Genomic DNA, 24461 nt, shown 5'->3' with positions numbered 1-24461 from the left:
GCCACCTACATTATAGCTATGTACCCCTAATCTGCTGCCCCTAACACCGCCGACTCCTATATTATATTTATTAACCCCTAATCTGCCCCCCTCAACGTCGCCTCCACCTGCCTACACTTATTAACCCCTAATCTTCCGAGCGGACCTGAGCGCTACTATAATAAAGTTATTAACCCCTAATCCGCCTCACTAACCCTATAATAAATAGTATTAACCCCTAATCTGCCCTCCCTAACATCGCCGACACCTAACTTCAATTATTAACCCCTAATCTGCCGACTGGAGCTCACCGCTATTCTAATAAATGTATTAAACCCTAAAGCTAAGTCTAACCCTAACACTAACACCCCCCTAAATTAAATATAATTTTAATCTAACGAAATTAATTAACTCTTATTAAATAAATTATTCCTATTTAAAGATAAATACTTACCTGTAAAATAAACCCTAATATAGCTACAATATAAATTATAATTATATTATAGCTATTTTAGGATTAATATTTATTTTACAGGTAACTTTGTAATTATTTTAACCAGGTACAATAGCTATTAAATAGTTAAGAACTATTTAATAGCTAAAATAGTTAAAATAATTACAAATATACCTGTAAAATAAATCCTAACCTAAGTTACAATTAAACCTAACACTACACTATCAATAAATTAATTAAATAAAATACCTATAATTATCTACAATTAAACCTAACACTACACTATCAATAAATACATTAAATACAATTCCTACAAATAAATACAATGAAATTAACTAAAGTACAAAAAATAAAAAAGAACTAAGTTACAAAAAATAAAAAAATATTTACAGACATTAGAAATATATTACAACAATTTTAAACTAATTACACCTACTCTAAGCCCCCTAATAAAATAACAAAGCCCCCCAAAATAAAAAAATGCCCTACCCTATTCTAAATTACAAAAGTTCAAAGCTCTTTTACCTTACCAGCCCTGAACAGGGCCCTTTGCGGGGCATGTCCCAAGAAGTTCAGCTCTTTTGCCTGTAAAAAAAAACATACAATACCCCCCCCCCCCAACATTACAACCCACCGCCCACATACCCCTAATCTAACCCAAACCCCCCTTAAATAAACCTAACACTAAGCCCCTGAAGATCTTCCTACCTTATCTTCACCATACCAGGTTCACTGATCGGTCCAGAAGAGCTCCTCCGATGTCCTGATCCAAGCCCAAGCGGGGGGCTGAAGAGGTCCATGATCCGGCTGAAGTCTTCATCCAAGCGGGAGCTGAAGAGGTCCATGATCCGGTTGAAGTCTTCATCCAAGCGGGAGCTGAAGAGGTCCATGATCCGGATGAAGTCTTCTATCAACGGCATCTTCAATCTTCTTTCTTCGGGAGCCATCATCTTCCATCTGACGCGGAACATCCTCTTCTCCCGACGCCTACTAGCTGAATGACGGTTCCTTTAAATGACGTCATCCAAGATGGCGTCTTTCGAATTCCGATTGGCTGATAGGATTCTATCAGCCAATCGGAATTAAGGTAGGAAAATTCTGATTGGCTGATGGAATCAGCCAATCAGAATCAAGTTCAATCCGATTGGCTGATCGGAATAGCCAATAGAATGCGAGCTCAATCTGATTGGCTGATTGGATCAGCCAATCGGATTGAACTTGATTCTGATTGGCTGATTCCATCAGCCAATCAGAATTTTCCTACCTTAATTCCGATTGGCTGATAGAATCCTATCAGCCAATCGGAATTCGAGGGACGCCATCTTGGATGACGTCATTTAAAGGAACCGTCATTCGGCTAGTAGGCGTCGGGAGAAGAGGATGTTCCGCGTCAGATGGAAGATGATGGCTCCCGAAGAAAGAAGATTGAAGATGCCGTTGATAGAAGACTTCATCCGGATCATGGACCTCTTCAGCTCCCGCTTGGATGAAGACTTCATCTGGATCATGGACCTCTTCAGCTCCCGCTTGGATGATGACTTCAGCCGGATCATGGACCTCTTCAGCCCCCCGCTTGGGCTTGGATCAGGACATCGGAGGAGCTCTTCTGGACCGATCGGTGAACCTGGTATGGTGAAGATAAGGTAGGAAGATCTTCAGGGGCTTAGTGTTAGGTTTATTTAAGGGGGGTTTGGGTTAGATTAGGGGTATGTGGATGGTGGGTTGTAATGTTGGGGGGGGTATTGTATGTTTTTTTTTACAGGCAAAAGAGCTGAACTTCTTGGGGCATGCCCCGCAAAGTGCCCTGTTCAGGGCTGGTTATGTAAAAGAGCTTTGAACTTTAGTAATTTAGAATAGGGTAGGGCATTTTTATTTTGGGGGGCTTTGTTATTTTATTAGGGGGCTTAGAGTAGGTGTAATTAGTTTAAAATTGTTGTAATATTTTTCTTATGTTTGTAAATATTTTTTTATTTTTTTTAACTTAGTTCTTTTTTTTTTTTTTTGTACTTTAGTTAGTTTATTTCATTGTAGTTATTTGTAGGTATTGTATTTAATTAATTTATTGATAGTGTAGTGTTAGGTTTAATTGTAGGTATTTTATTTAATTTATTTATTGCTAGTGTAGTGTTAGGTTTAATTGTAACTTAGGTTAGGATTTATTTTACAGGTAAATTTGTAATTATTTTAACTAGGTAGCTATTAAATAGTTCTTAACTATTTAATAGCTATTGTACCTGGTTAAAATAAATACAAAGTTACCTGTAAAATATATATTAATCCTAAAATAGCTATAATATAATTATAATTTATATTGTAGCTATATTAGGATTTATTTAATAGGTAAGTATTTAGCTTTAAATAGGAATAATTTATTTAATAAGAGTTAATTAATTTTGTTAGATTTAAATTATATTTAACTTAGGGGGGTGTTAGGGTTAGGGTTAGACTTAGCTTTAGGGGTTAATACATTTATTAGAATAGCGGTGAGCTCCGGTCGGCAGATTAGGGGTTAATGTTTGAAGTTAGGTGTCGGCGATGTTAGGGAGGGCAGATTAGGGGTTAATACTATTTATTATAGGGTTAGTGAGGCGGATTAGGGGTTAATAACTTTATAATAATAGCGGTGCGGTCCGCTCGGCAGATTAGGGGTTAATAAGTGTAGGCAGGTGGAGGTGATGTTGTGGGGAGCAGATTAGTGGTTAATAAATATAATATAGGGGTCGGTGGTGTTAGGGGCAGCAGATTAGGGGTACATAGGGATAATGTAAGTAGCGGCGGTTTACGGAGAGGCAGATTAGGGGTTAAAAATAATATGCAGGGGTCAGCGATAGCGGTGGCGGCAGAATAGGGGTTAATAAGTGTAAGGTTAGGGGTGTTTAGACTCAGGGTACATGTTAGAGTGTTAGGTGCAGACGTAGGAAGTGTTTCCCCATAGCAAACAATGGGGCTGCGTTAGGAGCTGAACGCGGCTTTTTTGCAGGTGTTAGGTTTTTTTTCAGCTCAAACAGCCCCATTGTTTCCTATGGGGGAATCGTGTACGAGCACGTTTTTGAGGCTGGCCGCGTCCGTAAGCAACTCTGGTATCGAGAGTTGCATTTGCGTTAAATATGCTCTACGCTCCTTTTTTGGAGCCTAACGCTGACATTATATGGACTCTTAATACCAGAGTTATTTTAAAGGAGCGGCCAGAAAAAAGCCAGCGTTAGCTACGCGGGTCGTTATCGACAAAACTCTAAATCTAGCCGCAAGTGTTTAATGTCCCTTTAAATGTAATACTATCAAAGGGCACAGATTACTATGAAGTGTCAGGGCAGGCTATTAAACATCACAATACAAAATTATATATCATCAAATCTATTTTATGTCCTTGCTGCATATACTTTAGATCAGACAGCCTCAAACTTGGCCCTCCAGAGGTTTTGGAACTACATTTCCCATGATGCTCAGCCAGCTGATATGCTGGCTGAGCATCATGGGAAATGTAGTTCCAAAACCTCCGGAGGGCCAAGTTTGACAATGTCTGCTTTAGATGACAAAGATATAAACAAAAACATAGCTCTCATTTAGTAATACAGCAACAGTATTTGTTGCCAGTAATTATTAGTGTTCTATTACCTAAGAAGTTTTCGTGCTGTTTCTGTGCTGATTGATTGAGCTATAATACTGGGGAGACCAGATGATTTGAAAGGTGGAAACTGGGTGTGATTGAAAGATGGAAATCCAGGAGTATTGGGGTCACCACCACCAAGATGAACCTAAAATAAAAAGTTTAAAAAAAAAAAAAAAAATGATTCCATGTTAAAGGGTCATGAAACACACATTTTTTTTCTTTCAAGGTCCATAAAGAGAATAACATTTTAAATAACTTTCAAATATACTTCTGTTATCTAATTTGCTTCCTTCTCTTGGTATTCTTTGTTGAAGAAGCAGGAATGCACGACGGGGAGCTAGCTAAACGCATTGGGTGAGCTAATAACATAAGGCATAAATGCGCAGCCACCAATCAGCAGCTCCTGACCCTACCTAGGTATACTTTTCAACAAAGGATACTAAGTGAACAAAACAAATGAGATAATAGAAGTACATTGGAAAGTTTTGAAAATCACATGCTCTTTACGAATCGTGAAAGAACCCATTTGGAGACTATATTAAAGGGACATAAAACAGGTTGCGATCTGTGCATATCCTAAAATGGCTAATTAATTAAAAATAGTTTGTATAGAAATTGCTGGCAAGTATTTTAAAATCATTTTCAAAAATAAGCAAAATTAATTACATAGCTGAGCTGCCTGGAGAAGCCAACTCCACCCCCCTTGTCAGTGTTTAGACACAGGCATTGTATTTGAACTGGGTTCACAGCTTCTAGGCATGCTCCAGCAGATAATCCATATGCACTTTTGCATTCTACCAAAACAACAATAGCTATAGATACAGCCATAGAAGGAATTGTGTGGGGAGAGTTAGAGCTGTACAATTCAGAAACTAAAAAGAAAGGGTTAAAGGGACACTAAACCCAAAAATTTTATTTCATTATTAAAGTAGAGAATACAATTTTAACCCCTTAATGACCACAGCACTTTTCCATTTTCTGACCGTTTGGGACCAAGGCTATTTTTACATTTCTGCAGTGTTTGTGTTTAGCTGTAATTTCCCTCTTACTCATTTACTGTACCCACACATATTATATACCGTTTTTCTCGCCATTAAATGGACTTTCTAAAGATTCCATTATTTTCATCATATCTTATAATTTACTATAAAAAAAATATAAAATATGAGGAAAAAATGGAAAAAAACACACTTTTTCTAACTTTGACCCCCAAAATCTGTTACACATCTGCAACCACCAAAAAACACCCATGCTAAATAGTTTCCAAATTTTGTCCTGAGTTTAGAAATATCCAATGTTTACATCTTCTTTGCTTTTTTTTGCAAGTTATAGGGCAATAAATACAAGTAGCACTTTGCTATTTCCAAACCACTTTTTTTCAAACTTAGCGCTAGTTACATTGGAACCCTGATATCTGTCAGGAATACCTGAATATCCCTTGACATGTATATATTTTTTTTTTAGAAGACATCCCAAAGTATTGATCTAGGCCCATTTTGGTATATTTCATGCCACCATTTCACCGCCAAATGCGATCAAATAAAAAAAATTGTTCACTTTTTCACACATTTTGTTACAAACTTTAGGTTTCTCACTGAATTTATTTACAAACAGCTCGTGCAATTATGGCACAAATGGTTGTAAATGCTTCTCTGCAATCCCCTTTTTTTCATAAATAGCAGACATATATGGATTTGGTGTTTCTTTTTGGTAATTAGAAGGCCGCTAAATGCCACTGCGCACCACACGTGTATTATGCCCAGCAATGAAGGGGTTAATTAGGGAGCATGTAGGGAGCTTGTAGGGTTAATTTTAGCTTTATTGTAGTGTAGTAGACAACCCTAAGTATTGATCTAGGCCCATTTTGGTATATTTCATGCCACCATTTCAACGCCAAATGCGATTAAATAAAAAAAAAAGTAAAATTTTTCACAATTTTAGGTTTCTCACTGAAATCATTTACAAACAGCTTGTGCAATTATGGCACAAATGGTTGTAAATGCTTCTCTGGGATCCCCTTTGTTGAGAAATAGCAGACATACATGGCTTTGGCGTTGCTTTTTGGTAATTAGAAGGCCGCTAAATACCGCTGCGCATCACACGTGTATTATGGCTAGCAGTGAAGGGGTTAATTAGGTAGCATGTAGGGAGCTTGCAGGGTTAATTTTAGCTTTAGTGTAGAGATCAGCCTCCCACCTGACACATTACACCCCCTGATCCCTCCCAAACAGCTCTCTTCCCTCCCCCACCCCACAATTGTCCCCGCCATGTTAAGTACTGGCAGAAAGTCTGCCAGTACTAAAAAAAAAGCTATCCTTGATAAAACATAAATAAAAAAAAGGCATATTTACATATGCTGCTCTGGAGGATCCCCCCTTAGCTCCCAACCTCCCTAATACCCCCCAAACAGCTCTTTACCCATCCCCCTCTAACTTATTAGTAGCCATCTTTGGTACTGGCAGCTGTCTGCCAGTACCCAGTTTATAGTAAAACATTGTTTTATTATTTTTTTAAAATAATTTTCTGTAGTGTAGCTTGCCCCCCCCCAAAAGACCAACCCACCACCCCTCCCAGATCTCTTAGATCGATATATATATATATATATATATATATATATATATATATTTGGCAATCACTGCCACTTTTCCCCCATAAATGTTCTGTAGTGTAGCGGTTCCCACCCGCTTCCTACCCCCGCGCGCGCGCGCGCACCCTCGTGCGCACCCGCCCACGATCCCGCCCCCCTCCACATCATACGGCCCATCGATGGCCGCCCACCCGCCTCCCAGACTGGCTCCCACCCACCAACGAAACCGGCCATCGATGTCCGGTACAGAGAGGGCCACAGAGTGGCTCTCTCTGCATCGGATGGCCAAGGGGGGTTATTGCAGGATGCCTCGATGTTGAGGCATCACTGCAATAACCGGAAAGCAGCTGGAAGCGAGCAGGATCGCTTCCAGCTGCTTTCCAGACCAAGGACGTACGCCACACGTCCTCGGTCATTAACTGTATTTTTTTTGAGGACGTGTGGCGTACGTCCTTGGTCGTTAAGGGGTTAAACAACATTCCAATTTACTTATATTATCTAATTTGCTTCATTCTTTAGATATCCTTTGTTGAAGAAATAGTCATTCACATGGGTGAGCCAATCACATGAGGCATCTATGTGCAGCAACCAATCAGCAGCTACTAAGCCTATCTAGATATGCTTTTCAGCAAAGTATTTCAAGAGTATGAAGCAAATTAGATAATAGAAGTAAAATTAGAAAGTTATTTAAAATTGCATACTCTATCTAAATCATGAAAGAAAAAAAGTGGGTTTCATGTCCCTTTAAGGGCGAGGCACTGCAGTATAAAGTTGCAGGAAAAATAATTAAAGTACATATTATTATATTTTGTCTCTATCCCAACTTGTTTTATGTCCCTTTAAAGGGATATAAAACCCACAATTTTCGTTGATGATTCAGACAGCATGCATTTTTAAACAACTTTCTAGTGTACGTTTATTATCAAATTTGCTTCATTCTCTTGGTATCCTTTGTTGCAAAGAATTCCTCGGTAGGCTTATGAGTAGGAATGCACTACTGAGAGTTAGCTGCTTATTTCTGGCTGCCCTTATATCCCTCTTGCAACTGGCTCACCCGATCTGTTCAACTAGCTCCCAGTAGTGCATTGCTGCTTCTTCAACAAAGGATAACTAGATAATGAAGCAAATTTGATAATATAAGTAAATTGTAAAGTTTTTTTTAAATAGTATGTACTATCTGATTCATGAAAGATAATGTTTGGGTTTTTATGTCCCTTTAGGTTAAAGTTTTTGCAGACTGCTTGTATTAGTAGGTACTCAAAAATGTTCTATCATAGTTTACATATGAAAAAGCACAATTTACATGTCGAAAATAACGTTTTGTCTGGAATTTTTTTTAAAGGGCATGTTACCCAAATGCCAAAAATCACTTAAAAGTGATGCATCATATCTGTAAAAAGCTGAGTAGAAATTAAATAAGCTATGTATTAAAGGGACATTCCAGTCAAAATTTAAATGCTAATAGATTAATTACATCTTTGAATAGAAACACATTTGTAATATACATGTGGGGGTTTTTTTTCCACTTTTTTTCTCCATTGACTTCTATGAGGGAATATGTGAATGCGCACGAGATATTCTAACTTCGGCTTTTTGCGCTCCTCTGTTTAACTCAAGAGCGAAAACAGTTTACTTTTAACTCATAATATGAGCGCAACCTGACACGTACAAAAAGCTTACTTCTGGCACAATAAACGATTGAGCGGGGATCGTTAATTAGCCTTCCATAATCTGGCCCGAAGATGCTAGTCCCAGGTCTTGTGAGGGGAACGTCTCTCCTCAGTTTAAAGGTACAGTCTACACTAAAATTAAAGGTACAGTCTACACTTGTTATTGTTTAAAAAGATAGATAATGCCTTTACTACCAATTCCCCAGCATTGCACAACCAACATTGTTATATTAATATACTTTATAACATGTAAACTCTAAATTCCTGGCTGTTTCTAAGCCACTATAGACAGCCGTTTATCACATGATTTTTATTTACTTTTCACAACAGGAGACTACTAGTTCATGTGGGCCATATAGATAAAATTGTGTTCACGCCCGAGGAGTTATTTAAGATTTAGCACAACACAGTACTAAATGCAAGTCAATAGATAATAAATAAAAAGTCATGTGATCAGAGGGCTGTCAGAAGATGCTTAGATACAAGGTAATCACAGAGGTTAAAAGTATATTAATATAACTGTGTTGGTTGTGCAAAACCCGAGAATGGGTAATAAAGGGATTATCTATTTTTTTTAAAACAATACAAATTCTATTGTAGACTGTCCCTATAAGGGAGTTTAGTATCATATCTCACAAGATTATGATGAAATATCACAACATCACTGTAAAGCAAAGTCTGAACTCAGCACCCATGATGCCTTTTCCCCCCCATACAGGTGACAGTAAGCAACTGAAGGATACATGCTTGCAGAGCACTTACTGGAGTAAGAACAATTTTATGTTTTTCTAGTCCGTTTTTTACATATATCTTGAACATCTTAAACTCTTACTATTCTGCCCATAATCTATATAAACAACATTACTTCTCTACTCTTATCTCTACTCTTTATTTAAACCCAAAACGTCTGTTCTCCACATTCAATACTCTTCTCCGCCCACCCCTACCTCCCACTACAACTTCTCTCTCAGCTCAAGATTTTGCCAACTTCTTCAACAACAAAATCGTCTACATCAGAAATTAAATTGGCTTACAACATACTACCGGTCTCCCACTCCCCAAAATCCCACAATCATCCAAAACCCTCATAGCCAAAAATGTAGCTATTTTGCCCCTGTTACAGAGGAAGAAGTTTCTGCCCTTATACTATCCTCTCACCTCACTACCGGTCCCCTCGACCCCATCCCCTCACAGCTCCTCCCCTCCCTCTCTTCTACCCTTACCCCTATACTAACACACATCTTCAATCTCTCCCTCAGCACTGGTATATTTCTAACATCTTTTAAACATGCACTAGTCACACCTATCCTCAAAAAACCTCTCGATACATCCTCTCCATCCAACTACCGCCCTATTTCCCTACTCCCTCTTGCTTTTAAGCTTCTTGGAAAGCTAGTATATGCACGTCTATCCCATTTCCTTACATTAAACTCCCTCCTTGACCCACTGCAATCTGGATTTCGCGCCTACACTCCACAAAGACAGCAATTGTTAAGGTTACCAACAACCTACTTACAGCAAAATCCAAAGGCCACTTATCCTCCTTGATCTGTCTGCAGCCTTTGATACTGTCAACCACCCTCTTTTGCTCCAAACCCTCCATTCCTTCGGCATCTGCGACACAGCTCTCTCGTGGTTCTCTTCCTATCTGTCTAACCCTACCTTTAGTGTAGCCTTCTCTGGGGCATCCTCTGCCCCATTACCTCTTTCTGTTGGGGTACCGCAAGGCTCTGTCCTCGGTCCCCTCCTCTTCTCAATCTATACGTTCTCATTAGGTTCCTTAATAAAGTCCCACGGGTTTCATTATCATTTGTATGCCGATGACACCCAAATCTACCTCTCTGCACCAGAACTATCTCCTTCCTTGCTAACCCGTGTCACTAACTGCCTCTCTCATATCTTATCTTGGATGTCCTTTCACTACCTCAAGCTAAATCTCTCTAAAACTGAGCTCCTTATTTTCCCCCTTCTTCCAAAATCTCCAGCCCCCATTTCTCTATAACTGTTGATAACTCCATCATTACCCCAACCTCACATGCCCAATGTCTTGGGGTCACACTTGACTCAGATCTATCACTCCTCACATTCAGTCCTTGGCTAAAGCCTGCCGCTTCCACCTTAAAAACATCTGTAAAATTAGACATTTCCTTACACAAGACACAACTAAGATTTTAATCCACTCTCTCATCCTTTCCCGCCTCGACTACTGCAACTCCATCCTCTCTGGTCTCCCTAGCTACCGCCTATCTCCTTTACAATCCATAATAAACGCCTCTGCCAGGCTCATCTTCCTTACAAGTCGCTCTTCATCTTCTGCACCTCTCATCCAATCCCTTCACTGGCTTCCTCTTGCCTCCAGGATTAAACACAAAATTCTCACTCTGACACACAAAGCCCTCGACTACATTGCTCCCCCCTACATCTCAAACCTTGTCGTTAGATAATCTCCATACCCTTCACTCCGCTCATGATCTCCTACTTTCCCCCTCTCTTGTTACCTACTTACATTCCCGTTTACAAGATTTTTCCAGACTGGCTCCCATCTTATGGAACTCTCTGCCTACAAAAGACTCTCCCCTAGTTTTGAAAGCTTCAAGCACTCCCCAAAGACTCTACTATTTAGGGATGCATACAGCCTACACTAACCTTCCTATCTCCACTTCTATCCCATTAAACCCCATAGCATGTAAGCCTACAAGCCCAGCTGTTTGTAGTTCACATTCATAAGAGCCGACTACAACAGTGCAACTCTTGACAGGGCCCTGTAGCCACTTGACCCCTGTAAATGTTATTTTATATACCACCTATGTTCATAGCACTGCAGAATCTTTTGGCGCTCTACAAATACCTGATAATAATATATGCTACATCACTTTCAAGTGATTTAGCATATGGGTAGCATGTCCCTTTAAGTTACATGTTGCTGAATTTGAAATTGAATCTAATACTTCTTACTAATCCTAACTGGCTGAAAAGGACAACTACATCTGTTATACTGATGGAAAGGGACAAGATATAACACAATATTATTTATTCAAGACAGGAACATTAGTTGTTTTTTTAAAGTAGATTCTGAAATGCCCTCTTTAAGATCAAACAAGGTAAAAGGTTTATAACGTTCATTTAAAGGGCCACTAAACCCAAAATCTTTCTTTCATGATTCAGATAGAGAATAGAAATTTAAACAACATTACAATTGACTTCCATAATTTATTTTGCTTCATTTTTAAAATATCCTTATTTGAAGAAAAAGCAATGTACATTGTGAGCCAATCAGATGATGCTTCTATGTACAGCAACCAATCATCAGCTAGTGAGCATATCTAGATATGCTTTTCATCAAAGAATATCAAGAGAATAAAACAAATTAGATAATATAAGTAAATTAGAAAGATGTTTAACATTGCATTCTCTTTCTAAATCATAAAATAAAAAATGTGGGTGGCATGTCCCTTTAAGAATTCCTAAATAAGGATGTCAGGGTTAAAGGAGAGAAATTGCCTAACTCACATGCCCAAAGACAGCTGTATTTTCAGATATATCTGGAAATATCAAGACTCCCACGGCACCAGCTTGTTCTGCATTTGACACCTGTTGGTAATAGATAGACATGTATATGACATAAAACTCATGCAACTTTGTAATCCGTAAAATATAATGATTTTTCTATAGACAATTTAGACACCTACCTAGGATAGGCATCATTTAGTGATTTGCTAAATGTATTATACACGTGTAAGTTGTTTTTATGAATAATTGAATGACCTAACACATCTGAGCCTGGGAGATCTTATTACTGACTATGAATAAATCCAGCTATCAAATTTACTTTTTTTAAATAAAATGGACCTTTATTTGCCCATCTGAGCCAATTTTCTGCATTATGGAAATATGTGCAAATCTGTGTAATTAAATTAAATCAACATGTTGGAAAACACCTACAGTATATTGACTAAGTTACATCTTAATAGCTCTACCCTACTTCTATCAGGTTGGATACTAAGGGGCATATGTATCAAGCTCCGAATGGAGCTTGATGCCCCGTGTTTCTGGCAATATGCTTGCCGTATTCAGCATTGCACCAGCAGCTCACAAGAGCTGCTGGTGCAACGCCGCCCCCTGCAGACTCGCGGCCAATGGGCCGCCAGCAGGGGGGTGTCAATCAACCCGATCGTACTCAATCGGGTTGTATTGGGGCGATGTCTGTCCGCCTGCTCAGAGCAGACGGACAGGTTATGGAACAGCGGTCTTTGTGACCGCTGCTTCATAACTGCTGTTTCTGGCGAGTTTGCAGGCTCGCCAGAAACACGGGGCATCAACCTCCATACAGAGCTTGATAAATATACCCTATGTGTGTTTTAGGTGTATGACTGACTAGACAATTGCCCAGATGGGATAAAATAAATAGCAATTTTAGTTGCAGTGCTCTAGTTTCTAAGTAACTATAAAAAAAAATTAAAAAAAAATTGAGTCTTAACCTTTTATAACAGTCATTTTTTCTAACTATATCACAAATGGTAACCAGGCTGCTTTGTTTAAAATTATTAACTGCATCCAAGTGCGAGAAAATAAGAATGGGCAGAAGTCGGTAATGTTATCACCGTGGCTGGCTGCTCTAATTTAGCATTAAGTCTTACACTTGATGATTCTATTTCAACTTCCAAACCCAACACAGATCTGGATTTCAATAATGTTACCGAACACCTAATTCATATCACAAAGCTAAATCAGTTTGAAAGAACATCCAAATTACTTTAATAATTTCTTCCAGTATTTATTTATTATTATTTATTTGCGCTTAAGTAGGTACTCATATGATAAAAACAAAAAAACTAGAAGAAAGTGGAGCATTTTATTACTGCACTGTTGTTTGCATATAACTATATGTATAACCCTGCAGATATATATTGTATGTATATACACGCTGATTTTAGGGTGTTTTGGTGGTATCAGTGAGGCTGTAGACATTCAGTTTTTATTGTGAATGGAAAAGGGGTTTTGTTGCAATAAGAAATAGATTCCTCAGAAGCTATTTAAAGTGAATGTCAATTTTCAGCAATGAGTGCCTGGTTTTTAAAAATACTTTTAAAAACATGGGCACTTTCATTGATGAAAATTTACATTGCACTGGATTTGAAGAAATACTTACCTTTTACTCCTGCAAAGCCGGATCGCCGATCCCAGCCTCAGTTCCTCTGTACTGACGTCAGAAATGACAAAACCGGCTTCCTCCAATCATGGCTTGCACCCCAGAGCGTCCATCTCGTGATGCCCGGCTGTGATTGGAGGAAGCCAGTTTCGTCATTGCTGTGGTTGTACAGCAGGAAGAAGAAGGAGGGGGATCATCGATCCGGCTTTGCAGAAGTAAAAGGTAAGTATTTCTTCAAATCCGGTGCAATGTTAATTTTCATCAATGAAAGTGCCCCTGTTTTTAAAAGTATTTTTAAAAACCGGGCACTCATTGCTGAAAATTGACATTCACTTTAAGGGTTTTTGTAGCCAATACTTTTGAATACCTTAAAGGGTTCATAGCACAAGCACTTTGGAAACTCTGGCTTTGCTGTATCACACTCACCTTTTCAGCAAAGCTGATAGATCCAGCCCGTACTAAAACTATATGGCCACGTGGGTCTGCTAAAACATTGTCCAAATGCTTGAAATCCTCTTTCCTCCCGTAGTTTGCATAAACCATTCCAGCCTGTGTGTGAAGAGGTATATGTTAATTGACTAGGTTGAATGATAATTTAGTGTAAGCTTTAGATAAATAGATAGATAGGCAAATAGATAATTAAATAATTGAAGAATCCAACACTCAATGTAAATTTTACATTAAAAGTAAATAAATTACTTTTATTATATTCTTTGGCCTAGATTACCGATACATTTTTATGACCCATGCGCACTAACTATGCTTAAGGTAAAACATTAGGGCTCACAAATTAGCGCCCGTATTACAAGTTGAAAGTAAAAAGTTAGTGCAAGAGCAAAAGACTCAGGTGCGCTAACTTCAGGAATTCGGATATTGTTACTGCGCTAACTCCCTCTCACCATAGACTTCTGTTGGGCACGCTAAAGAAAGCCTTTTCTTTTTATCACTTGCTCACTAACCAGAAACTGCACTAGATCAACTATGTTTAAGCCGAAGGTGCGTTAGGAATACTTGTATTTCTATTTAAAAAAAAAAAAAACTAAAAAAAAACATTAAAACATATTAAAATTGATTTAAAATTATATGGTATGTTTCATGGTATTTGACTGGGATGAACTTTAAAGTGTGTATGTATATATATATATATATATATATATATATATATATATATATATATATATATATATATAGAGTATGTATGTGTATATGTATGTATGTGTGCACATAAATATTTACACATCTAAACAAAAAAATACACATCTATATACAAATATACGTAGACATGTATACATATATAGGGCTCGATTTATCAAGCTGCTGCTTTTTAGCCTCTTCTCCACCTCTTAGGTGGAGAATTGCAATCTCCCTGGCCTTGTCCAACTGGGGAAAATAACAGCTCCTGCCCGTGCGTTATTGGCTGTAGGCGAGCAGGGGGCGGTGTTGCGCAAGAGTGCAAAATAGCGCTCTTGTGCAATGCTGAATTCCGGCAGTGGATTGCTAGTAACTATTCCTAGTAAAGCACCTTGCCATATACCATATCCCTTTTTAACCCTTTAAAAACATTTTTATCCATTTAAATGTTATATCTTTTTATTAAATATCTGTATATATGAGTGTAATAATTTATTTTAATATGTTTTGCTTGTGTTTTGTCTTTTTTTTTTAACCCTTAAACTTTACTTCAGGCCTTAGGACACTCTAATTCTTCTAGCACTATTTGGGCTTTCCCTCAAACCAAACACATAACTTTCAACTTGTAATATCAGCAATATATAGCGATATCCATTGAAAATAAAGCTAAATACGCTAGAGCAATGTCGGCAATGCTAAACCTTTTTGATTTACCATGGACTTGTAATATCAAGTTGAGCGCTAATTTTAAAACAGTCCAGCGATACTGCTTATCGCTTCTAGCACTAGCATTAGCATGCCACTTGTAATCTGGGTCTTTGTATTTAAAAATATAATAATAAAGGGTCAATTTATGTAGGTGCAAGCAGACATGATCCAATATAGCGGATCATGCCCGCTGCACATCGATAAATGCAGACAGCAAACGCTGTCGCCATTTATCACTGCACCAGCAATTCTGGTGAACTGCTGGTGTAATACCGCCCCCTGCAGATTCGCAAGGCCGCAAGCAGGGGGTGTCAATCAACCCGATCGTATTTGATCGGGCTGATTACTGTCCGCCACCTCAGAAGTGGGGGACGAGTTAAGGAGCATCAGTCTTAGGACCACTAAATGCTGATTTCTATGCTATAGTCTTCTCCTTCCCACCCTGACAGCTACAAGTAATATTATAATATTATATACTGAAGGTACTGTATGTGAGTGTGTATTTATAAAGATTTATCAAACTACAAGTTACACACATTTGTGTGATGCAATTTTATCTCATTCTTAGTCAGAACTTAAGTAATCATTAATGTTCATAGGAACATCATACTTTTAACATGCTCTCGTATTGTTACACAATGAATGGGATTCTAAATTACCAAAATAAAATAAAAAATTATATAAATATTCATCACAAGCATTACTAGGTACATTTACCAAATGTTAGCTTAACTAAACAAACTTCCCAAACATATTACAGAACTGAAACCCAAAGCACATCAGTATTAGGTGGGATGGGGTCTATATTTAGAAAATAACTAATTCCACCACCCATTCCTAAAGTATGTGATGATAAATATCCCATATGTCAGTGATTTAAATTGCATTAGACACCTCTTGTTTGTGTCTAAACATTGTACTTTATCCCTCACTCTCTAGAAAGGCCAAAAAGCAAAATCTGAATCCTAGGTATTGAAAATGCTGCAAATTGCCGAAATTAACTATTTGATTTGAACATTTTTGGTCTTCCTAGGGAGTGTGGAATAAGCATAACTTTACACAAAAGCAAGAAGTATTTTATGTCCTTTTAAGCCCATATATGCTTTTGTAAAATGGCCAAACATTTATAGCCAAACATCACAGTAAACATTTGTCATGTTTCTTTCATTGGATTTAAATCGGATAAATCCGGCCACTACTTCCCTGGTTCCTTAAACTCATCATTGGCGCCACCCTAGTTTACCCGTAAAAAATATTAAACTTATTCAAATTTTAACTGACATTATTAAGTTGAATTCATTAAAACTGTATTATCCTGTGATTGTAATACACGTTTTTTTAAAGTTGATAGTCACTGTGCAAGAGTGAAAATAGAATATACCACATTTAGGGCTAGAGTACAAGTACAAGTGGTGCGCTAAGTGTAGCATGGAAGCGATAAGGGGCATTATGCGTCTCTTTGCACGTTGGCAATAGCACACATATTGCAATTTGAAAGTAAACACTAGACATGTGTACAGCGGAAAAATTCAATTCGGACCGATTCAGATTTTTTCGAGTTTCGGATCGATTTGAATTGGGATACATTCAAATGTATTTGTTTTGGATTCATTCGGATTAGAATAAATTTGGATGTATTCGTTTCGGATTCGATTAGTAAATTCGGAGTTTGGTATGTGTTATGTTGATTCAGATGGTTCCAAGTTACACAAATGGAATTATTTCACTGTTCTATCTCACTAAATTTCACTAAAATATAATTTATGTAAGAACTTACCTAATAAATTCATTTCTTTCATATTGGCAAGAGTCCATGAGCTAGTGACGTATGGGATATACAATCCTACCAGGAGGGGCAAAGGTTCCCAAACCTCAAAATGCCTATAAATACACCCCTCACCGCACCCACAATTCAGTTTAATGAATAGCCAAGTAGTGGGGTGATAAAGAAAGGAGTAAAAAGCATCAACAAAGGAATCTGGAAATAATTGTGCTTTATACAAAAAAAACTTAACCACCATAAAAAGGGTGGGCCTCATGGACTCTTGCCAATATGAAAGAAATTAATTTAACAGGTAAGTTCTTACATAAATTATGTTTTCTTTCATGTAATTGGCAAGAGTTCATGAGCTAGTGACGTATGGGATAGCAATACCCAAGATGTGGAACTCAACGCAAGAGTCACTAGAGAGGAAGGGATAAAATAAAAACAGCCATTTTTCGATTAAAAAAATAAATCCACAACCCAAAATATAACTTTATTCTCATAAATGAAAAGAAAAACTTAAAAGATAAGCAGAAGAATCAAACTGAAACAGCTGCCTGAAGAGCTTTTCTACCAAAAACTGCTTCCAAAGAAGCAAATACATCAAAACAGTAGAATTTAGTAAATGTATGCAAAGAAGACCAAGTTGCTGTTTTGCAAATCTGATCAACTGAAGCTTCATTCTTAAAAGCCCACGAAGTGGAGACTGATCTAGTAGAATGAGCTGTAATTCTCTGAGGCGGGGCTTGACCTGACTCCAAATAAGCTTGATGAATCAAAAGCTTTAATCACGAAGCCAAGGAAACAGCAGAAGCCTTCTGACTTTTCCTAGAACCAGAAGAGATCATAAATAGACTAGAAGTTTTCCTGAAATATTTAGTAGCTTCAACATAATATTTCAAAGCTCTTACCACATCCAAAGAATGTAAGGAGCTCTCCAAAGAATTCTTCGGATTAGGACACAAGGAAAGGACAACAATTTCTCTATTAATGTTGTTAGAATTTACAACCTTAGGAAAGAATTAAAATGAAGTCTGCAAAACCGCCTTATTTTGATGAAAAACCAGAAAAGGAGATTCACAAGAAAGAGCAGATAATTCAGAAATTCTTCTAGCAAAAGAGATGGCCAAAAGGAACAACACTTTCCAAGAAAGTAGTTTAATGTCCAAAGAATGCATAGGTTTAAAGACTCCAAGGAGGAGAGATTGATTTAATGACAGGCTTGATATGAACCAAAGCCTGTACAAAACAGTGAAAATCAGGAATCTTTCTGTGAAATAAAACAAAAAGAGCAGAGATTTGTGACTTCAAGGAACTTGCAGACAAACCCTTATCCAAACCATCCTGAAGAAACTGTAAAATTCTAGGAATTCTGAAAGAATGCCAAAAGAATTTATGAGAAGAACAACATGAAATATAAGTCTTCCAAACTCTATAATAAATCTTTCTAGAAACAGATTTATGAGCCTGTAACATAGTATTAATCACTGAGTCAGAGAAACCTCTATAACTAAGCACTAGGCATTCAATTTCCATACCTTCAAATTTAATGATTTGAGATCCTGATGAAAAAACGGACCTTGAGACAGAAGGTCCGGGCTTAATGGAAGTGGCCAAGGTTGGCAACTGGACATCCGAACAAGATCCGCATACCAAAACCTGTGAGGCCATACTGGAGCTACCAGCAACACAAACAAATGCTCCATGATGATTTTGGAGATCACTCTTGGAAGAACTAGAGGCGGGAAAATCTAAGCAGGTTGATAACACCAAGGAAGTGTCAATGCATCCACTGCTTCCGCCTGAGGATCCCTGGACAGGTACCTGGGAAGTTTATTGTTTAGATGAGAAGCCATCAGATCTATTTCTAGAAGACCCCACATCTGAACAACCTGAGAAAACACATCTGGATGGAGGGACCACTCCCCTGGATGTAAAGTCTGACGGCTGAGATAATCCGCCTCCCAATTGTCTATACCTGGGATATGAACCACAGAAATTAGACAGGAGCTGGATTCCGCCCAAGCAAGTATCTGAGATACTTCTTTCATAGCTAGGGGACTGTGAGTCCCATCCTGATGATTGACATATGCCACAGTTGTGATATTGTCCTCTATTTAACAAGGTCTGGCGGACCTGATCCGACAGTGCGGATCAGGTCCGCCAGACCTCGCTGAATACAGAGAGCAAACAAAGAACGAATATACTCCATTTTAAAGAAATAAATAGATTTGTCAGTGTCAATATCTGAGGAAGGATCTTCTGAATCAGATAGATTCTCATCAAAGGAGGATAATTCAGTATGTTGTCGGTCATTTGAAATTTCATAAATTTTATGAGAAGTTTTAAAAGACCTTTTACGTTTATTAGAAGGCGGGATGGCAGATAAAGTCTTCTAAATAGAATCAGCAATAAATTATTTTAAATTCACAGGTATCTCTTGTACATTAGATGTTGAAGGAACAGCAACAGGCAATGTAATATTACTGATGGACACATTATCTGCATGTAAAAGTTTATCATGACAACTATTACAAACCACAGCTGGAGATATAATCTCCACAAGTTTACAACAAATGCACTTAGCTTTGGTAGAACTGTTATCAGGCAGCAGGGTTCCAACAGTGCTTTCTGAGACAGGATCAGATTGAGACATCTTGCAAATATAAGAGAAAAAAAACAACATATAAAGCAAAATGATCAATTTCCTTATATGGCAGTTTCAGGAATGGGAAAAAAATGCAAACAGCATAGCCCTCTGATAGAGAAAACAGGCAAGAGGCATATAGGAATGGGGTTCTAAATAATGAAAATATTTGGCGCTAACAACATCCGGAAATGACACACTCGCGTCATTGAAAACACAACCTTGTAAAAGGACTTGGCGTCAACTAAGACGCCGGAAGTGACGAATTTGCTTCATCGAACGTAACTTTGTGCCAAAAAATCAAATATGACGCAATATACTATGGCATTTTGCGCCCTCGCGAGCCTAATTCTGCCTGTGAATTTTAAAATGACAGTCAATTGAAAAAAAGACTATACCCCAGGTAAGAAATAAATTTTTCCTAAAAAATGCAATTCCCAGATATGAAACTGACAATCTGCAAAAGGAAACATACTGAAAACCTGAATCATGGCAAATATAAGTACAATACATATATTTAGAACTTTATATAAATACATAAAGTGCCAAACCATAGCTGAGAGTGTCTTAAGTCAGTGTTTTTCAACCAGTGTGCCGTGGCACACTAGTGTGCCGTGAGAGATCTTCAGGTGTGCCACGGCAGACTGACAACAGTGTGACATATTTTTTAAACTTTGCTTGTTTTTTACTCCCAGTGCAGGGGTAGTTTGTAGGAGGCATGGCATAACAGCACAATATATACAGTATGTGTGTGTTTGTGTGTATGTGTATATATATTTGCTGTATTAGGCTACAATGTGTGATTTTTTTAAGATTTTGGGATGGTGGTGTGCCACAGGATTTTTTAATGTAAAAAAGTGTGCCACGGCAAAAAAAAGGTTAATAATCACTGTCTTAAGTAATGAAAACATACTTGTCAAAAGACACCCATCCACATATTGCAGATAGCCAAACCAGTACTGAAACGGTTATCAGTAATGGAATATGAGAGTATATTGTCAATCTGAAAAGGAAGGTAGGAGATGAATCTCTACAACCGAAAACAGAGAACCTATGAATTAGATCTCCCGTGAGGAAAACCATTGCATTCAATAGGTGATACTCCCTTCACATCCCTCTGACATTCACTGTACTCTGAGAGGAATCGGGCTTCAAAATGCTGAGAAGTGCAAATCAACGTAGAAATCTTAGCACAAACTTACTTCACCACCTCCATAGGAGGCAAAGTTTGTAAAACTGAATTGTGGGTGTGGTGAGGGGTGTATTTATAGGCATTTTGAGGTTTGGGAAGCTTTGCCCCTCCTGGTAGGATTGTATATCCCATATGTCACTAGCTCATGGACTCTTGTCAATTACATGAAAGAAATTTAATTTTTTTACTGAATTGTGATTAGTCCATGGCCATTCGAATGTAACTAATAAATCCGAAATAATTCGGATTTATTAGTTACAAATGCATTTGGATTAGTTTAGTTTCATTGCTAGGTTAATTCGGAAATTCGAATCGATTCAAATCTCTGAATTTGGCAAATTCATCCGAATTTCGATTTGGAGCGAAACAAAACGCACATGTCTAGTAAATGTGTTTGTTTTGGTGCATTTGAATTTAATGCACTTCAGGTTAGCACGACATCAGAGCTCTGGTTAACTGTTACGCGAGACAAAAGAATTGCACAAAACACATAAAGAATACGTTTAAAAGTACAGTTACACTCATAATAATAATATCTAATAAAAAAATATTTTAAAAAAATATTGCTATAAAAAAGTTATCATGTCCGCTTGACCTCGCTACATGCCGACAGCATACACTGTCGGCATTTAATATTGAATAAAAATTTCTGGTGAAATGCTTGTGCAATGCCGCCCTCTGCTCACTGACGGACCTGAAACGACGGGGCTCAGGAGCAGCATCCACTGCTTAAAGGGACAGTTCACCCAAAAACTTTCTCCCCTTTAAATTATTCCCAATGATCCTTTTTACCTGCTAGAATGTATTAAATTGGTTGCAAGTAGCTCCTTTACTCATATTTCAGCATTTGAAATAGCTGATTTAGCTTGTGGTTTCCAAACCTATACTGAAAGTTTTGATACTGGCGTATACGCTATTGACAAGCCTAAGTAAACACAACCAGCAGAAGAGATTACAGTCCCAGTGGGATGCAGGATAGTTAAGTAATAAAATGATAATTTTCGATTGTTCTCCCTATGTATTGAGCTTTGGTGTTCCAGACAAATATAGGATAAGGAAGCAAGTCTGTGTACATGAAACTGATAACATAATGAGATCTGATATTACCTGAAGCTCAACCCATTGTAATAGGCTGTGGTTTCAAAGCACAAAACCAGCTACTTCAGATACACAAATAAACCCGAAAATGCAATTTCTCAAATATTTTATACTCTGCAGTTGGAATAACAAGTCATTTAAAATACATTTATGGAAAACTATTTTACAGTGTACTGTCCCTTTAATAAATGGACCCCATGAAGTCTAAGGTGTTAGAAAAAAAGGCATGCAAAGGGCTTTAACATAGAGATACATACATACACACATATATATATATATATATTTATTTATTTTTGTGCACAAATGTATATGTTTTTATGTGTTTTTCTGTATATGTACTGTACATATTTTACATTCCAATGTTCTTCACTTACATGATAAAGTCCTTATTATTGTAAATACCTATTTATATATATATATATATATATATATATCTATATATATATATACCTGTATATTATTTTCTATGTGAAGAACATAGGAATGTAAAATATGCGTAAAGCTTATAGAGGTTCGCAACTTAGGACTAACACGGACAGGTTAGCACACATGAAGAATAACTAACTTCAATGTGCGTTATTGAAATATTAAATCTAAAATATTTTTTAAAAATTACTTAAAATTATACATGCTTTAAAATATTCTAAATAATTCATGTATGTGTATATATATATATTGTAATACTTAAACAAGAGTTGTGTGAAAAATCTTTTCCCCTATATCCAGCACCAGATCATAGATTATGAATCAACAAACTAGTATGACCATATTTAAGACTGTGTCTATAGGAATTACCTCAATTATATATACTAGTCATAATAATTAATGACAAAACGAAAGAAATTTAAACATTTGCAATATGTTTACTGAAATATCCGTAAGAAAGACACCAGATAACAAATTAATATACGAACGTGGGCCCACTTATGTATTTAAATATTGGCCAATATTTCAAATGTCCATTTTGTAGACTTTATCCTTGTGTATATATAAGGTTATAGTATTCCGAAATTATTGTTAATATTCTTAACATATATTTGTTTGCTATCAGGATTTCTTTATATTAGCCGTACAGCGGGCTTATCCTTTGCTCGCATAGATAAAAAGTTCTCAGCGATATTTTATGAGAAGGTTTTCAACACTCTAGGGGTGGAATAACATTTGTAACAATTTCTGTAACAATTTCTTGTAAGCTGTAAAGTTCATCAAAGTATACACTTGTTTTTGTTTCCAATTGTGTCACAGCGTGGCGCCTCAAGGGATTATGGCTTCAGAGATTTTTTACATATACACATCTCCTGCTCACCTTGCTAGGCTGTCTTTCGCAACTTTGGTAACACCACAAAACTTATTTTACCTTGATTGCAGCTTGTCTCCGGTCTCCTTATGTAAAGAAAGTCTTCTTATTTGTGAAATTCCGACCCTCAACGAGTGGACCTTACTCAGAAATCGCTGTTGTTTTCCGGTCTTTGCTTTCAGTTAATACAGCTTGATTTCATGAGGGCTCAGCTGTAGCCCTCAGTTTGAATTTCATGCTGCTACGCGCGTTTCACCCTTACTGGTTATTCGCATAGGGCTTCATCAGGATTGGCCAATATTTAAATACATAAGTGGGCCACGTATATTAATTTGTTATCTGGTGTCTTTCTTACGGATATTTCAGTAAACATATTGCAAATGTTTAAATTTCTTTCGTTTTGTCGTTAATTATTATGACTAGAATATATAATTGTGAGGTAATTCCTATAGACACAGTCTTAAATATGGTCATACTAGTTTGTTGATTCATAATCTATGATCTGGTGCTGGATATAGGGAACTCAGTGGAAAAGATTTTTCACACAACTCTTGTTTAAGTATTACAATTAATATTTCTCTTCCCTCCGCGCACAGGGTGGCTCTGATATTAACTTACAAGTCAGACCACTCAAATGATTTAGAGTGTTAATAACAAGAGGTAGTGCGAACTGGATAATTCTATAAATATATATATATATATATATATATATATATATATACTTACTTTGGGTACTAGTCTATATGTTTGGGAAAATGGGGAAAACTCCCCTAGTAGCTGGCACCTTGCTTGTTCATACTGTATATACCTACTATATTAGGAGTGCTAGATTAATTTATACTACATATTTATGGGACCCACTAGCATCCTCTTCCACTCCTTACCTACTAGTGCCCCCTATAGTAATTCCAGTGCCCCCTTCCATATCGCATACCTATCAGTGCCCCCTCAGTAATTCCACTGCCCCGAGGAGTCACTGGTTTATGCCATGCAGACAAGCTAGTATTGTGTGTACTTTATCTCCACTGCCCATGATAGATGGATATGACGCCCCTTTTTAAAAGTGTGAAGCCTCCCCTTTCAAATGAGGGCATGCATGTGTCTAAGATGTAAGCTGTATAGGGAAAACGTCTTACAAGCCTTAAAACAGTAGAGTGATTCATCAGACAAATGT

General features: G+C 37.4%; 1 protein-coding gene across 2 annotated transcripts in view; it reads right to left on the bottom strand.

The window, feature by feature from the left end:
• Positions 1–24461, bottom strand: part of TFR2 (transferrin receptor 2) — a 158154-nt gene that overhangs the window by 90514 nt on the left and 43179 nt on the right. For both annotated transcript variants that reach the window (XM_053718376.1, XM_053718377.1), the window contains 3 exons: positions 13876–13998; positions 11811–11891; positions 4049–4188 (listed from right to left, as the gene is read on the bottom strand). In XM_053718376.1, the coding sequence (XP_053574351.1) occupies positions 4049–4188; positions 11811–11891; positions 13876–13998 (344 nt within the window). The remainder of the gene's footprint in view (positions 1–4048; positions 4189–11810; positions 11892–13875; positions 13999–24461) is intronic.

Source organism: Bombina bombina, chromosome 6 (genome assembly GCF_027579735.1).
Source record: "Bombina bombina isolate aBomBom1 chromosome 6, aBomBom1.pri, whole genome shotgun sequence".
Lineage (NCBI taxonomy): Eukaryota > Metazoa > Chordata > Amphibia > Anura > Bombinatoridae > Bombina > Bombina bombina.
The sequence above is the reverse complement of the archived record's forward strand: the minus strand, read 5'-3'. Positions and strand labels throughout refer to the sequence as shown.